Source organism: Cololabis saira, chromosome 22, assembly GCF_033807715.1.
Source record: "Cololabis saira isolate AMF1-May2022 chromosome 22, fColSai1.1, whole genome shotgun sequence".
NCBI lineage: Eukaryota > Metazoa > Chordata > Actinopteri > Beloniformes > Belonidae > Cololabis > Cololabis saira.
The window spans coordinates 3,356,421-3,374,931 of NC_084608.1; the positions used below are offsets into that span (position 1 = coordinate 3,356,421).

At 45.6% G+C, this 18,511-nt stretch overlaps 1 protein-coding gene across 6 annotated transcripts in view; it reads left to right on the forward strand.

Annotated features, from left to right (window-relative positions):
- LOC133423495 (histone-lysine N-methyltransferase 2C-like) overlaps positions 1–18,511 on the forward strand; it is a 128,253-nt gene that overhangs the window by 108,493 nt on the left and 1,249 nt on the right. For all 6 annotated transcript variants that reach the window (XM_061713682.1, XM_061713683.1, XM_061713686.1 and 3 more), the window contains 10 exons: positions 696–891; positions 1,680–1,889; positions 2,652–3,025; positions 4,149–4,261; positions 4,342–4,478; positions 5,082–5,209; positions 6,499–6,700; positions 6,824–6,940; positions 16,553–16,626; positions 17,657–17,765. In XM_061713682.1, the coding sequence (XP_061569666.1) occupies positions 696–891; positions 1,680–1,889; positions 2,652–3,025; positions 4,149–4,261; positions 4,342–4,478; positions 5,082–5,209; positions 6,499–6,700; positions 6,824–6,940; positions 16,553–16,626; positions 17,657–17,765 (1,660 nt within the window). The remainder of the gene's footprint in view (positions 1–695; positions 892–1,679; positions 1,890–2,651; positions 3,026–4,148; positions 4,262–4,341; positions 4,479–5,081; positions 5,210–6,498; positions 6,701–6,823; positions 6,941–16,552; positions 16,627–17,656; positions 17,766–18,511) is intronic.

Sequence of the window (18,511 nt, forward strand, 5' to 3'; positions counted from 1 at the left end):
CGGGCTGGACTAAAACGGTCTCCTTTGCCAATGCCTGATCTTTCCTCTATGGAATGCCTGGCCTTCAAGTGTAAATCTCCATACTCCATGACAGTGCTTCTCATATACCGTTATCCAAAACCAAACCCATCTTTTCTACCTGGGATAAGTGATCTCCTTATCTCTCTCTGCACCATGTCAACTAACATTGTCATTGTTGGTGATTTAAATATCCATGACGACAACCCCTCCTGTCAGTTAACAGCAGATTTCCTGAGTGTGCTTGAGTGCCCTGGGCTGCAGCATCATGTTGAGGTTCCTACCCACACCAGAAGTCACACTCTGGATCTGGTTATCACTGACTCCCCGCTTATGGAACCGTCTCCCTGACCATCTAAGGACGGCACAGACACTGGACTCTTTTAAGACTGGCCTAAAAAAGCTTTTTATTCGGGAAGGTGTTTTTGAGTTTTATGACCTATTGTTAGTTTTAACTATGTACTGGCTCTGTGGCACTCTGAGATTGTTGATGAAGAGTGCCTTACAAATAGAATGCATTATTATTATTTATTAGAATTGTCAACATGTTAGCATTACGTCAGCATGTTAGCATCATAGCATCAGGTTACTGTTCTTTACCATGGTAACATGTCGGTGTCTAGTTAGGGTTGCTATTATCATGCTCATGTCAGCACCGTGTATGTGTTTGTCCACAGGGGTCCTTGCGTTCCCAATGAAGCGGTTGTCAAGCCAACGGAGGAGGAAGTGGACGTGCTGCTGAATAAACTGGGTGCATGTCTTCGTCCAGATGTGGTACCTAAAGACCAGCGTAGGTGCTGCTTCTGTCACCAGCTAGGAGACGGACAGACCGATGGCCCGGCCAGACTCCTTAACCTGGACCTGGACCTATGGGTGAGTGTTTCCAGGGGAACCGGCTCCGGTGCAGACCTGTCCCAGTCTGGACCTGCAGACTGAGGCTGGTAGAGGAGCCAAAAACTGTACTCAAGTAAAAGTACTGTTACTTCAGAATAATATGACTCAAGTAGAAGTAAAAAGTAGTCATCCAAATAATTACTGGAGTAAAAGTAAAAAAGCACTTGGTGAAAAAACTACTCAAGTACTGAGTAACTGTTGAGTAACGTCTGATTTATTTTTTTAACACAACCATTCAAACAGACAAAAGTACAAAATAATCATCTTCAGGCAAATTAAATCAATAAAATAATAAAATAAATTAAAATTAATAAAAAATAGCTTACATTAAAATAATAAAGTAAATTCAAGTACTTTAATAAATTATAAAATAACATAAAAAAAATAAATTAAGCACAAGTAGCACAAAATTTACAGCCTTTGTACTTTTCTTTTTTAACCAGCAGAACTAGAACAAACATGAACTCATATAAATTCTGTGTGTGTTTGAGTCTGTGTAAATGTGACAAAACATGCAAAAACAATTTTTCCCAAAGAATCACCCAGTGATGTCATGAGATTGACGCGTACGTGGATAAAAGGGATAAAAGAAAAGTAACAGCTCAACGTAGCCTAATGTAGCGGAGGAAGAGGAACAGTTTCTTCTTTACAAATCTACTCAAGTAAAAGTACAAAGTATAGAGATTCAAAACTACTCCTAAAAGTACAACATTTCCCCAAACTTACTCAAGTAAATGTAACTGGTTACTCCCCACCTCTGGTCTTAGGTGCACCTGAACTGCGCTCTGTGGTCCAGCGAGGTGTACGAGACTCAGGCCGGCGCTCTCATCAACGTAGAGCTGGCTCTACGGCGAGGACTGGCGGTGCGCTGCGCATACTGCCAGCAGCCTGGTGCCACTAGCGGCTGTAACCGTCTGCGCTGCATCAACACCTACCACTTCACCTGTGCCCTACACGCCAACTGCACCTTTTTCAAGGTAAGGCATGCATCCACATGCATGTGGGTCAATGACGTGACACCTATATTTTCTGAAAAACAGATTTTTTTTTTCAATTCAAAAAGGGTTTTATATATGAAGTACCTGTCCCACATATGGACTCACTTGAATTTTAGAAAAAATACTAGTTATTTGTGATTTTGTTGTTGTTTTAAGCATCAAAATGTCATGTGGTGCGACCGTCCGACCAGGACTTTTGTTTTGAAACTTTTTTTGAAATCACTCTAAATGTTTTTAAATCAATCTTCTGCCCTATCTGGCATGATTTCTGAAATGTCTTGTAGTGTGTAAGATTGCAACACATTTGTATTTATATTTCCATCATATTATACAAACAAAGTTTGACTGATGTCCATTTTATGAAATATCATGTATATCAAATATCACCATTAAAAAAAACAACCATTTTTGTATACTACTGAAAAACGTGTAAAAAAAAAAAAAAAAAAAAAAAAGATGTCAAGATGTTAAGGAAATTAATGTATTTTAATATGAATCATAGTTGCACCACATGACTTTTTTTTAAGGCAAGTGACAATTCATCTTGACAAAAGACTCTGAAATCACTTAATTTAAAATTTTTATGTGAATTTATGTGTACACAACATTCTTAATGTTTGAACTACTGCAATAGATATTCTTTTTTTTATTATTTTGACCTGTTGAAAATCCTTATTCGTCATTGACCCATGTATGAAAAGACACATGTCATTGGAGACTCACAGTATCCCCCTCCTCCAGGACAAGACGATGCTCTGTCACCTCCACAAGCACCGGACGGTTCCTCTCAGTGGAGACCGGTCGTCGAGCTGCTCCCCCTCCTCCACGCCCGGGCTGGCGCCAGACCCGGTACCAGCCTGCGACCCGTACGACTCGGAGCTGCACTGCTTTGCCGTGTTCCGGCGGGTCTTCGTGCAGCGGGACGAGGCCCGGCAGATAGCCGCTGTGGTCCAACGCGGCGAGCGCCAGCACACCTTTCGGGTGGGCAGCCTGCTCTTCCGTGCCATCGGCAGGCTCCTCCCACATCAGATGAGCGCTTTCCACAATAAGACCGCCATCTTTCCTGTTGGTTACCATGCCAACCGCATTTACTGGAGTATGCGCCACAGTAATAGGTAAGCTTCAGTTGCCTGATTCCTTTACGTCGTCACACACTTAGGCCCAGTCCCAATCCCCCCCTAGTCCTACTTTTCAGCACTACCCCTAAATTTTGCACGTTCCCGTGAGGGTAGTGGTGTCCCAATTCCTCTTTTCACCTAGGGGGAGTGTGCTTATTTAGGGCTAGTGTGTATGAATCTAGCCCTACAGAGCGAGGGATTTCAGATGCTGACTAGCTGACCGAGGGCCTGAGAAAATTTCCCAGAATGCTTTTCGTCATCATTTGCAGACTGAATCAAAAACAAACAACATGGCGGACATTTCTAATTTTTTAGTGAATAAAATCAATATTTTGAGTTAGTTTCTGCATAAAAATGCATTTTGATTACATTTCTAGCGAGAAATATATATTTTACTTTCATAACATTCACTCAGTGAATGAACATAATCACTCGCTTAGTCGTTGTTGCGTTGTATCTTCAGATCTCGCCAGAATAAAGGCTGATTTATGGTTTCGCGTTACACCAACACAGAGCCTACGGCGTAGGTTACGCGGCGACGCGTACCCTACGCCGTAGGCTCTGCGTTGGTGTAACGCGGAACCATAAATCAGCTCCCGAGCCGGCGGCTCTAGATACCCCCCGAAAACGTCGGAGCAAATTTCTTAACAGGCGTTATTTGGATAAACTGAGCCCAGGTTGGGGATCTTAACGGTTACTTTTACACCTGAAAAAATATTAAAACTTAATAAAGTGGCATATTAACAGCGCTACAGCTGAAATAAAAACAGCTTTTATCTCTGGGCTTCCTGATAAGGTGTGACGTTTGTGCAAACGTAACTACGCAGTCGCTTACGTACCCGAACGTAAACCACGCAGTGACGTAGCAAGTGGTGTCCCAATCCCTAGGGAAGATTACAAGGACCCTACCCAAGTGGCTTCATTTTTAGGGCTAGTGGTAGAAAGTAGGGGGGGGATTGGGAATAGCCCTTAGTCTCTGACGCCTCCTGTTGATCAGAACCAGAGTTTAGTCGGGTCCATGGCTCCATACGTTAGTTTGATGACTGAGATTGGACTGACCACTCTGAGCTTTGTCATGGGTTGATGGAAGTGTAAGTGAAGGCTTGTGGTGCTCTTGCAGACGCTGCAAGTACATGTGCTACATCGAGGAGGAGGAGGGTCGGCCACTGTTCAAGGTGAAGGTGGTGGAGAGGGGACATGAAGACCAGGTCCTGGCTGGTCCCAGCCCCAAAGGTAAACCCCGCCTGCTGTCTGATCACCTCTGACAGACAGCAGACACGTTCCCCTGACCCTGTGTCTGTGTGTGTCTGCAGCGGTGTGGGACCAGATCCTGGAACCCGTGGCTCAGATGAGGAGCTCCAGCGGGACCCTGAAGCTCTTCCCCATTTACCTGAAAGGAGAAGATCTGTTTGGTCTGAGCACGTCTGCAGTGACCAGGATCATCGAGTCTGTAGGTCGCAGCCTCTGTCAATCAATATATCCAGCAAACTTGATTTATATAGCGCTTTTCATGCATACAGGACTGTCTCAGAAAATTAGAATACTGTGATAAAGTTCTTTATTTTCTGTAATGCAATTTAAAAAAAACAAAAATGTCAAACATTCTGGATTCATTACAAATCAACTGAAATATTGCAAGCCTTTTATTATTTTAATATTGCTGATCATGGTTTACAGTTTAAGATTAAGATTCCCAGAATATTCAAATTTTTTGAGATAGGATATTTGAGTTTTCTTAAGCTGTAAACCATGCGTGTCGCTGCGTAACCTACGCTGTAGGCTCTGCGTTGGTGTAACGCAGAACCATAAATCATTCTTACCACACGCCGGCTGACTCCGCTGACCCCATAATAACCCTGGTGTGTGTGTGTGTGTGTGTGTGTGTGTGTGTGTGTGTGTGTGTGTGTGTGTGTGTGTGTGTGTGTGTGTGTGTGTGTGTGTGTGTGTGTGTGTGTGTGTGTGTGTGTGTGTGTGTGTGTGTGTGTGTGTGTGTGTGTGTGTGTGTGTGTGTGTGTGTGTGTGTGTGTGTGTGTGTGTGTGTGTGTGTGTCCAGCTGCCCGGGGTGGAGGCGTGTGAGCGCTACACCTTCCGTTACGGCAGGAATCCTCTCATGGAGTGGCCTCTGGCCTTCAACCCCACCGGCTCCGCCCGCTCCGAACCCAAGGCTTCCCAAGTCAAGAGGTAACGACATCACTTCCTGTTAGGAGTGCACATGGACAAGGGTTTTCCCTATCAGAATGTGTTGCATCCTGTTTCCGTTACCGTGGTTACCTTTTGTCTAGTTTCATAAAGTAGTTGGTCAGTTTCATGAAGAAGAGACAACAGGAAAGAAAAGCGCATGGATCTGCTCCACACCTTCACCAGCTTCTGGACTCACTTTGGAGCACAGACACTTCTGCTCATGTTCTGCTGTCATTCACAAATATGAGCACAACAGACATTTCCAGCTGTGGTTCATCTTTCTGTCCTCTAAACCAGTGATCTCCAACCCCCGGGCCGCGTAAAAAATCATTTCTGTAGAATCCCCGACCTGATGATGTTGACTCTCAAACTGATGGTTCACAATGTTTTTATTCCTTGGATGTAAATACACTGCAAACACACCGTAAGAGCTTTAACGGAATAAAATAAAATAGAGTTAGTCTTTCTACATTCATATAAGTTTCATTTAACTTAAATACAGACCGACACAGCTGCTCGCTCTGCTTAGCCACAATACATGAGTAACCATGGCAACCAAACTCAAGCTGGACATAAATACGGTATAAAATTTGCAAAGAAAACAAATCCTCATCAGCAGGTGCTTTTTGTGTCAGTTAGGCTCCACTTTAGCATTTCCCGACACTAGTTTAGTCTTTCAGACACACTTTCTACTGCCGTTAAACTTTTACCCTTAAAGTCCGAAGTGCCGGATGTTTACGAGGTCTCGGTGAGACGCCTTCAAAATAAAAGCACTAAATATCGGTCTCCTTAATATATAACAAATAAAATAAAAGCCTGGCTTTAAATAACGTTATTTAACGTAAATAAGGTTAAATAAAATTTTTTCGAAAATGACGTTTTATTATTATTATTGTTATTATTATTATTATAGAGAAAATCCCACAGTTTTTAATGCCGATCTTGTCATTTTATTTAGTTTCAGCTACACCTTTAGATTGGGCCGTGAAAATATTGTCAGACATTAAACCGGTTCGCGGTGCAGAAAAGGTTGGGGACCACTGCTCTGATGGTCATGTATGTCCTCTGATGGTCATCTATGTCCTCTGATGGTCATCTATGTCCTCTGATGGTCATCTATGTCCTCTGATGGTCATCTATGTCCTCTGATGGTCATCTATGTCCTCTGATGGTCATGTATGTCCTCTGATGGTGATCTATGTCCTCTGATGGTGATCTGCTTCCATGACTGCGTCCAGAACAGAGGGTTGTGTCTCTAGCAGCAGCCTGATGTGTTGTCCTCCCGTCAGGCCCAACCTGCTGACCAGCGTGGCTCCTCGGTGTCAGGGCTCGGTGGGCTCCATCGTGGGTCTGGTCCCCGGCGTCCTGTCTCTGTCCCCGGGGGAGTCTGTGGTCGGGGCTCACCAGGGCCGCCACTCCAAGACGGCCCAGTACCGCCGCATGAAGGCCGACTGGAAGACCAACGTGTACCTGGCCCGCTCCCGCATCCAGGTGAGCTGGAGGAGAGAAGGTGGGGGATGGATGGATGGATCAGGACGGAGGACAGAGTCCTGACTCTGTGTGTGTGTGTGTGTGTGTGTGTGTGTGTGTGTGTGTGTGTGTGTGTGTGTGCAGGGCCTGGGCCTGTACGCTGCCAGGGACATTGAGAAGTGCACCATGGTCATCGAGTACATCGGAACCATCATCAGGAGTGAAGTGGCCAATCGGAAGGAACGGTTGTACGAATCTCAGGTAACACCTCTACACCTCCCTCTGACCTCTACACCGACCTCTGACCTCTGACCTCTACACCTCCCTCTGACCTCTACACCTCCCTCTGACCTCTGACCTCTACACCTCCCTCTGACCTCTACACCTCCCTCTGACCTCTGACCTCTACACCTCCCTCTGACCTCTGACCTCTACACCTCCCTCTGACCTCTACACCTCCCTCTGACCTCTACACCTCCCTCTGACCTCTGACCTCTACTCTGACCTCTGACCTCTACACCTCCCTCTGACCTCTACACCTCCCTCTGACCTCTACACCTCCCTCTGACCTCTACACCTCCCTCTGACCTCTGACCTCTACACCTCCCTCTGACCTCTGACCTCTACACCTCCCTCTGACCTCTACACCTCCCTCTGACCTCTACACCTCCCTCTGACCTCTACACCTCCCTCTGACCTCTACACCTCCCTCTGACCTCTACACCTCCCTCTGACCTCTACACCTCCCTCTGACCTCTGACCTCTACACCTCCCTCTGACCTCTGACCTCTACACCTCCCTCTGACCTCTACACCTCCCTCTGACCTCTACACCTCCCTCTGACCTCTACACCTCCCTCTGACCTCTGACCTCTACACCTCCCTCTGACCTCTACACCTCCCTCTGACCTCTGACCTCTACAACTCCCTCTGACCTCTACACCTCCCTCTGACCTCTGACCTCTACACCTCCCTCTGACCTCTACACCTCCCTCTGACCTCTACACCTCCCTCTGACCTCTACACCTCCCTCTGACCTCTACACCTCCCTCTGACCTCTACACCTCCCTCTGACCTCTACACCTCCCTCTGACCTCTGACCTCTACACCTCCCTCTGACCTCTACAACTCCCTCTGACCTCTGACCTCTACACCTCCCTCTGACCTCTACACCTCCCTCTGACCTCTGACCTCTACACCTCCCTCTGACCTCTACACCTCCCTCTGACCTCTACACCTCCCTCTGACCTCTACACCTCCCTCTGACCTCTACACCTCCCTCTGACCTCTAATTCAATTCAATTTTATTTATATAGCGTCTAATACAACAGAGTTGTCTCTAGACGCTTTACAGAGACCCATACCCAGAACATGACCCCCGAGCAGTTATTACATAAACAATGGCAGGTAAAAACTCCCCTAGTGGGAGAAAAACCTTAAGCCAAACAGTGGCAAGAAAAACTCCCCTTTAGGAGGGAAGAAACCTTGAGCAGGACCAGGCTCATAAGGGGGGACCCTCCTGCCGAGGGCCAGACTGGTGGGTCAGGGACGGCAACAGCACAGCAGGCAGGTGGAAGCAGCAACGGGATGACCGGGGGTGGGGACCGCAGGCCAGCACGCAGCTCCCGAAGCTCCGGCCCAATCAGCAAGTCCCAGGTTGGGGTGCAGGGTCGGGGAAAGACTTGTGCTCTGTAATGCAAGCTACAAGCCACCCACGACCACCTGCAGGTTCCGGTGTCCGGCAAAGGATGCTGCAACATGGACAAAAGAGAGAAAAGGGAGGAGAAGGGGGGGCCAGCACAAGAAACCACAGGAGCGACTCTGACACACTAAAGTTTACACTACCTAGAGATTTACCAACACCAGCTAGAGGTTTACTAAACACTAACTATAGGCTTTACTAAACAGAAATGTTTTAAGTTTAGTTTTAAAGGTGGAGGTGGTGTCAGCCTCCTTAACCCAGATTGGAAGTTGGTTCCATAGTAATGGTGCCTGATAGCAGAACGCCCGCCCTCCAAATCTACATTTAGATACTCTAGGAACTACAAGTAAACCTGCACTCTGAGAACGGAGAGCTCTGACAGGAACATAAGGCACTATCAGGTCTTGCAAATAATGCGGAGCTAAGCCGTTTTGGGCTTTATACGCAAGTAATAGAATTTTAAATTGGATTCTGAATTTTACGGGTAACCAATGGAGCGACGCTAACACTGGAGAGACGTGGTCTCTCCTGCTAATTCCTGTCAGTACTCGTGCTGCTGCATTTTGGATCAGCTGGAGCCTATTCAGCAAATTACTTGGACATCCTGCTAACAACACATTACAGTAATCCAGTCTAGAAGATACAAACGCATGAACTAGTTTTTCTGCATCACTCTGCGAGAGGATTTTCCTAATCTTTGCAATATTACGGAGATGGAAAAAGGCTATTTTACAAACCTGATTGACATATGGTTTAAACGACAAATCCTGATCGAAAATAACACCAAGATTTCTCACAGTTGCACTGGAAGCCATCGCAACACCATCTAATCCCTTCCTAAGATGCTCTGGACCAAGAATGATAACCTCTGTTTTATCTGAATTTAGAAGCAGGAAATTTCTGGACATCCAGTCCTTGATGTCCCTAAGACATGCCTGAAGTTTAACTAACGGTTCTGTTTCATCCGGCTTCATAGACAAGTAGAGCTGCGTACCATCAGCATAACAATGAAAGTGTATGCCGTGATTCTGGATTATACTTCCCAACGGCTGCATGTATAAACTGAACAAGATTGGCCCTAGCACTGAACCCTGCGGAACACCATAACAGACCCTTGACTGTTCTGAAGAAACCTCATGTACATGAACAAACTGGAACCTGTCAGATAGGTATGATTTAAACCAACATAGAGCTGTCCCTTTAATCCCAACAACATGCTCTAACCTGTGCAGTAAAATGCCATGATCTATAGTGTCAAAAGCAGCACTGAGGTCCAGTAGAATCAGTATGGACACTAATCCCTTATCTGAGGCCATAAGGAGGTCATTCGTGACTCGAACAAGTGCTGTCTCTGTGCTATGATGCATTCTGAACCCTGACTGAAAGACTTCAAACAGATCATTTCTATACAAATAGTCACATAACTGGCTTGAAACTGCCTTTTCCAGAATTTTAGACACAAATGGAAGGTTGGAAATTGGTCTATAATTAGCTAAGGTGTCTCGGTCAAGAGAAGGTTTTTTAAGTAAAGGTTTAATTACTGCGACTTTGAAAACCTGTGGTACATATCCTAAACTTAGGGATAAGTTAATTTGGTCCAGTATTGTCGTACCAATAAGAGAAAAAATATGTTTGAATAGTCGAGTCGGGATGGGGTCTGACATACATGTGGTTGACTTAGCTCTATTGACGAGTGAGGTCAGCTCAGGGAGGTCTATAGGATCAAAACAGTCTAGAGATAAGTCAGAGCCTAGGGAAGTCGCTAAAGCTGAAGAAACACCTACAACCGGCTGGTTGATTTCTTCTCTAATTCTCGCGATTTTACTGTTAAAGAAGCTCATAAAGTCCTCACTACTGAGAGCTGCAGGAATGCACGGCTCCACAGAGCTGTGACTCTTTGTCAGCCTGGCTACAGTGCTGAACAGAAAACGTGGGTTACTTTTGTTATCCTCTATCAACGTTGAATAATAAGCTGTTCTGGCTTTGCGAATGGCTTTTTTATATACTATTAGAATATCTTTCCATTCACGATGAGAGTCTACAGACCTACAAGAGTACCACTTCCTTTCCATTTTACGCACGTTTTGTTTCAACATGCGGATATCTGAATTATACCAGGGAGTTAAGCTCCTATGGTTGGAAACCCTCCTTTTCAAAGGAGCAACTTCATCTAAAGCTGAATGCAACAAATCAGCAGTGTTACTAGCAAGGAAATCAACATCTGCAGAGGTAGAACCCAGGTCACTGGCCTCGACTACATCACTATTTCGCACTGTCGTAAGATAAGCAATGGCCTCCCTAAATTTAACAATAACTTCATCAGACAAACATCTGCTAAAATAATACCTCCTATTTTGCACTTCAACATCAACAAAATTAAATTCAAACGTTATTAAGTAATGGTCGGATAAAAGGGGAGTTTACAGGTGACAACAACAGACCATCAGTTTCAACACCGTAGGTGAGAACGAGATCGAGAGTATGATTAAAACAGTGCGTCGGTTTATCCACTTTTTGTGAGATACCCATTGATTCTAGAAGAGAATCGAAGGCTAATTTAAGATTATCGCTTTCAACATCCATATGAATGTTAAAATCACCCACTATGATGAATTTATCTGTGCTGATCAATAATCCAGAAAGGAAATCTGAAAATTCAGACAAAAACTCCAGATACGCACCAGCAGGGGGCCGGTACACTACCACTAACACAACTGGCTTCTCTGATTTCCAGCTCGGAAATCTCAGACCAAGCATGAGGTTTTCAAATGTATTATAGTTGCACTTGGGTTCAATTTTTGTTTGGAGACCGGAGTTATAAATTGCTGCGACTCCTCCGCCTCGGCCCGTGTTTCTAGGAATGTGATGATTAAAGTAGCCGGGCGGAGTTGATTCATTCAAACTAACATACTCTTCCTCCTGTTACCATGTTTCTGTTAAGCAGAAAATATCACTCCTGCTCTCTGTAATTATATCATTTACTAACAGAGACTTAGAGCTTAATGATCGTATATTTAGTAGTCCGCATCTAATTTTTCGGTCTGTAATTGGTACCAAATGTGCATTGGTTTTAATTTTTACAAGGTTATCTTGGTTAACGCCTCTATAACGCTGCACCTGGTGAACTTTTGGAGGGCGGGGAACTGCAACCACTTCTATTTTGCTAGGCACCTGGCCAGAGTCGCCAATATCATGTAATCCTACAGTTTTAGAGTCGCTAATTACATAATGCAATCCTACAGTTTTGTTGGCAGGCGTTGGTCCTTGAGAAGCAACAGATGTGTCGCTGAGTGGGGAAAAACGGTTAGACACATGAAGCGGGTGGTGGTGTTCTGTGAGCCCTTTAAGACTACCCTTCCTCCGAACCGTCACCCAGCTGCCCTGCCTGGCCGGCTGCCGGGGAGCTGCAGGGGAGCGGTTACCTCTGACCTCTACACCTCCCTCTGACCTCTACACCTCCCTCTGACCTCTACACCTCCCTCTGACCTCTACACCTCCCTCTGACCTCTGACCTCTACACCTCCCTCTGACCTCTACACCTCCCTCTGACCTCTGACCTCTACACCTCCCTCTGACCTCTACACCTCCCTCTGACCTCTACACCTCCCTCTGACCTCTACACCTCCCTCTGACCTCTACACCTCCCTCTGACCTCTACACCTCCCTCTGACCTCTACACCTCCCTCTGACCTCTACACCTCCCTCTGACCTCTACACCTCCCTCTGACCTCTACACCTCCCTCTGAACCCGCGGGTCCCAACACAGATCTGGCGGGAGCAGGAGGTTTGAACTTTGCTGCGGCAGCTAAAAAAATCACTGCAGGATCAGGATGTAGTCTAGTGACCAGATGGAAATCAATGAGGTGGAAAATAAAGCTCAAACAAGGTCTTTACTAAACAAAGACAAAGCCAGGCCAGTCAGAGAAACTGTGTTTAGTGTCTGTGGAGCATCTTGAAAGAGAGACCTCAGTCGGTCAGCAGCATTCTCTTCCTCCACAACAATCAGTACGTGCACATGCAGCGATTCAAGCTGGTTGCAGATCTGATCAGATAATGACATGCAGAAGATTGGATCAACTTGTCTGAGTACACATGCTGTTCTGAGATCAGACTGAATCAGATTGAATAAGCCACTCAGTACGTGCACATGCAGCGATTCAAGGTGGTTGGAGATCTGATCAGATAATGACATGCAGAAGATTGGATCAACTTATCTGATCACACATGCTGTTCTGAGATCAGACTGAATCAGATTGAATAAACCACTGTAACCAGAGCATGGCTGACTCCGTGACGCTAGGTGGCGCTGTACCCGAGGTAACCATGGTAACCATTTCAACAAAGAGCCACTTCCGGTTGACCTCCGCTTAACAACAAGGAAAAAGTGCATTCTAAGGGCCAATCCCAATTCTCCTTCACTCGCCCTTCTTTTCTCCACTCGCACTTCTTTTCTTCCCTAACCCCTAAAAAAGAAGGGGGAGATTTTAGGGCACTTGAGATCTAGGGCACTTGGCCCAGGTGCCTGTCCCATTTCTCCTACTCCCCCTCGTTTTCATCCCTAACCTGATCAGGAAGCTGAGAGCCAAAAGCTGTTTTAATTTCAGCTGTAGCGCTGTTAATATTGCACTTTATTAAGTTTTAATATTTTTTCAGGTATAAAGGTAACCTTAAGATCCGCAACCGGGGCTCAGTTTATCCAAATAACGCCTGTTAAGAAATTTGACCCGATGTTTTCGGAGATGAGAAGAGCCGCCGCTCCCGGGGAGCAGCCTCAGCTCACAGTCCGAGAAGAGACGTGTCCGCCGGTTCAGGCTGCTGCGTCAGCCCCGGGAGAGAAACTCTCTCTGGGACGCTGCTCTGTTGAGAATCACGCCGGCTGAAATAAATCATTTAGGAAGATGTTGGTTTAATAGATGAAATCTAACAGTTGTAGCTACGCCTGTTAAGAAATTTGCTCCGAAATTTAGAGATTTCTTTCTGCCGGCTCCGGAGTTTATGCCGCGTTCCATTTACCTCAGAAATCGGAAGTGGGAACTGGGAATGGCAGCCATCTTGGAATGGTAACTCGGGGGTGGTGAAGACTCTCCCACTTTCCCAGTGGGAAACCCCACTTCGAGGGGCGTTCCAGTTGAAAATTCCGACTGGGGACTGGGAAATCCCCACTTCCGAGGATAAATGGAACGCGGCATTAGGTCCGCGTTAAATAGACGCAGCCTACGGCGTAGGGTACGGCGTATTTTGTTTTTTTTATGCCACAGTTTGCAGATTGATTGTTGATGCGTGGGCTAACGTGTCTGCTGGGATTATTTTGCGAGCTTTTGCAAAAGCGTGCATTTCCGAGGCACCGCACGGCACGGAACGTGACTCTGACAGCGAGTAATTCGGACTGGCACAGCTGATTTAGCGGAGCTCTTTAATGCAGAAACAGAGGATGAGACTTAATGGGTTTGATTAATGTAAAAACTGAAATAAAGTAGCCTACAATCAAACAAAGTTTTGCTCCCGCTGTATTTTTAAATACGCACACTCCTGTGCTTGTGTGTGTGCCGTTTCGGTCGGTGCGCCGTGTGTGTTTTAGATACAGAAATATGACACATAAGACTGCGGCTATGCCTTTTCACACGGCGCCCGTATGGTCGCGAAAATACAGTATTTATATATGAAATGTCAGAATAGGAAATATTTTGACGACACCCCAGGGAGCTACTACTGGGCAGCGTTGCGTCGGTTGCGTCCTGCGTCGTCTCCTTTCACTTCCAGGTGAATCCCCTCCCCCGGGGGAAAACCCCACCCGGGGGAAATTCTCGAGCATGCGCAGACTGTAATATCCATGTCTCCGTACACATGGCATTAACAAGGCGGTTGCGACTGGCTTATCTAGGTGCTGCAAGCGGGTTGATGAATCCAGTCTGATCAGATTACTTGACTGACTTAAGGTGTTCACATGCAGTTTAAAAGTCAGTACGATGTGTGCAAATGATCTCCAACCAGTTTGAATCGCTGCATGTGCACGTACTGACTGTAACCAGAGCATGGCTGACTCCGTGACGCTAGGTGGCGCTGTACCCGAGGTAACCATGGTAACCATTTCAACAAAGAGCCACTTCCGGTTGACCTCTGCTTAACAACAAGGAAGGAAAAAGTGCATTCTAACTGCTTTCCTATTAATAATCTGTTTTTCAACAGCCTTTCTCAACCTTTTTTCAGTCATGACACCTTTCAAAAGTGAATAAAATCTCACGACACCCCAGAGTAAAATATAATTAAAAACCGCGCTGCATCGCTCTGACTGTAAATGCGAATCTTACACCGTGTCCACACTGCATGCGACGGGAGCGAGCGTCAGCGTCAAAAACAGTTCCATTGCTTTATGTTTTATTTGCACTGTCTATACTGGTTGCGAGCGACGCGGCGCGCCGTTTTGAGCTGGACTTTTGTCGCACGCCCTGCTTCTATTTTCTTCCTGTCGGTCGCGTTGAAAGCCGGTTGAAAGTTGGAAAAAAAAGGTGAAAGCGCTGTAGGAAACAGTCATTTCAATACAAGAACCTCAATAAAGTGGCAGCTGCTGGAGGGAGATCGCCAGGCTGGAAGGTTCTGATAAAATAATAAGATATAGCCTAACAAGAATCTTATCTTAATCTTATTTGAGCTTAATTTGTGCCGGATCCAACAAGATCTGGTACCTATTTGATCATTTCTCGTGTCCTCTGCTTTTCCCCGCATCCCAGTAATGATGTGACATGTTTGCTGCATTTAACACCACGAACACGCCGCTCACTCCAGCTGTTCGCTGTTTCATTGCGTCACCTCACGCCGTTATTTTGTTGTTTTTTTCCCCACTTTGGTCGGACGGTAGACCTGCTTATATTTTCTTCCTGCCGCCTGCGTTGAAAGCGCTGTAGGAAACAATCATGGATGAGGAACGGTTGATCCAGTTAGTTGAAATGAGAAGTTATCTCTATGATTCCTCCTCATTTCACTACAAAAACCTCAGTAAAGTGGCAGCTGCTGGAGGGAGATCACCAGAGAGCTGGCAAAGGGAGCGCACGGGCGGTTGGTGGGGAGAATAAAAGGAGAGTCTCGGGCGGGTGAATAAAGGCAGATTTATGGTTCCGCGTAAAATCGACGGCGTAGCCTACGGCGTATGGTACGCGGCGACGCGCAACGTTCGGTGAGTGCGCCGCGTACCCTACGCCATAAGGTCTGCGTTGGTTAACGCAGAACCATAAATCAGCCTTAAGGCTGCAGGCGGCGTGTGAGCAACGGATGACTAAGAGGGAGAATAGTTTCTCCAGGAGTGGAAGCAACGCCGGGCCAGTTATGCCACAGTTTGCAGATGGATTGTTGATCCGTGGGCTAACGTGTTTGCTGGGACTATTTTGCGAGCTTTTGCAAAAGCGTGCATTTCCGAGGCGCCGCACGGCACGGAACGAGACTCTGACAGCGAGGAATTCGGACTGGCACAGCTGATTTAGCGGAGCTCTTTAATGCAGAAACAGAGGATGAGACTTAATGGGTTTGATTAATGTAAAAACTGAAATAAAGTGGCCTACAATCAAACAAAGTTTTGCTCCCGCTGTATTTTTAAATAGCACCTTGTGTGCGTGTGTGTGTGTGTTCTTGTGTGTGTGCCTTTTCGGTCGGTGCACCGTGTGTGTTTCAAATACAGAAATGACACAAGACTGAGGCCTTTCCACACGGCGCCCGTATGGTCGCGAAAATACAGTATTTATATATGAAATGTCAGAATAGGAAATATTTTGACGACACCCCTGAAGCAGTCAAACGACACCCCAGGGTGCTACTGAGCAGCGTCGTCGTCTCCTTTCACTTCCGGGTGAATCCCCTCCCCCGGGGGAAAACCCCACCCGGGGGAAAATCTCGAGCATGCGCAGACTGTAATATCTATGTCCCCGTTCACATGGCATTAACAAGGCGGTTGCGACTGGCTTGGGACTGGCTTATCTAGGTGCTGCAAGCGGGTTGATGAATCCGGTCTGATCAGATTGACTTGACTGACTTAAGGTGTTCACATGCAGTTTAAAAGTCAGTACGATGTGTGCAAATGATCTCCAACCAGGTTGAATCGCTGCATGTGCACGTACTGAATGTAATGGACAAGTGATTCATTTGTTAAAGGAGACCTATTATGGCATTTTTTTGTGTGTGTAGAACCGAGGCGTGTACATGTTCCGGATCGACAACGACTTCGTGATTGATGCCACCATCACTGGAGGACCTGCCAGGTGAGATCAGCTGCTCTCAGGAGGTTCATGTGACTTTAATGTTGACGTGGGAAGGTTTCAACACATACACACATACAAGATCATGCTGCCCTCTCTCCACACTGGAACACTCCACCACTCCTGTTGTGTATATATATAATAAAAGACACTTCACACCCCGGACACTCACTGTTTGAACAGCTGCATTCTGGGAAAAGATAGACTCATGAAAACAAGGACAAACAGACTCAAACAGCTTTTACTCAACAGCAATAACCTCTCAACAAAAACAGGAGCTAATGTGCAATAACAAAAATGATTGTATGTTGATGAAAGTTCTTGTAATGTCCGTATGTTGATGTATGTGTGGAGGGCTGAATGTGTCTAGATATATTTATTTATTTTATTTGTTTTTATTTCATTTTATTGATTTATTTTTCAGTTTAAAAAAATGTTATGATGTGCTGACTAGAGAGCACTTTTAGTTTCGTTGTACATAGTGATAATGACAATAAAGATTGATCTATCTATCTACAGGACTGTCTTAGAACATTAGAATATTCTGATAAAGTCCTTTATTTTCTGTAATGCAAAAATGTCATACATTCTGGATTCATTACAAATCAACTGAAATATTGCAAGCCTTTTATTATTTTAATATTGCTGATCATGGCTTACAGCTTAAGAAAACTCAAATATCCTATCTCAAAAAATTAGAATATTCTGGGAATCTTAAACTGTTTAATTGCATTACAGGAAATAAAGGACTTTATCACAATATTCAAATTTTCTGAGACAGTCCTGTAGATCTGAGCCGGATATGAAAACAGGCCTAGAAACACTGAGGTCACATGACGTCCCTGGGTCATGTGACCCCTGAATTCTGCAACAATAGAGCCCATTCAGAGATGATCCAGTGTGTGAGAGTGTGGTGAACGATGTGTCTCTAGTGAAGGAAACCAGCATGAAAACACTTAGAGACAGGACCGGAGGGGCTGGACACGTCTGTAGCTATGATGTTGGCTAAGGCGGGTCTCTGTGTGATTGACAGGTACATCAACCACTCGTGTGCTCCCAACTGCATCACAGAAGTGGTGACGGTGGAGAAGGAGAACAAGATCATCATCAGCTCCTGCAGACGCATCCAGCGAGGAGAGGAGGTATGACCGCTGTCCCAGCCCTTCACCATCACCGTACACGTGTGTGTGTTTACCAGTGTTGGGACTAACGCGTTACAGTAACGCCGTTAGTTTTGGGGTAACTAATACTCTAACGCATTACTTTTTAAATTCAGTAACGCAGTTACCGTTACCAAAGGTGCGTTACTCCGTTATTTCTGGCTACAGTGAAGCTTTTTTCCCCACACGTGGAGACCAGAGGAAACGTAGTGTGTGTTTATTCAAAAACATGACGTCATGAGCCAAGAGAAGGAGAGTTTCACAACGTGGAGATATTGTCATTACAGTAATCCCTGGTTTTTCGAGGGGGTTACGTTCCAAAAGAACCCGTGATAAGTGAAATTCTTTTTACAATTATTATAGAAGGATTCAGATTGTGGAGATCAGCACGTATTCCACTGCTCTTCTGAGCCGCTGCGTTCTGACTCTGTAGCGTCTTTTTCTCCTAAAGTCGCGGTGCAGGTGTGTTTTTTTGAGAGAAGAAAATAGTTATGGGTCGTTGTTGTCGCTCTTTTTTCTTCTGGGCAAAAAGATTCTTATAATATACCAACATGCCACCATGGATTATATCTGAGACTGTAATGAACGATTCATCAAAGTCGTTCCTGAGCTGCTGCTGAAGCTCATTGGCCGTTCTCAGCTTGTTGCTAAGCAACCAACGTTATTGACACAGGAAGTGAAGAAGCGGGGAGATTGTTTAGCCAATCAGAATGCAGAACACGATGCAC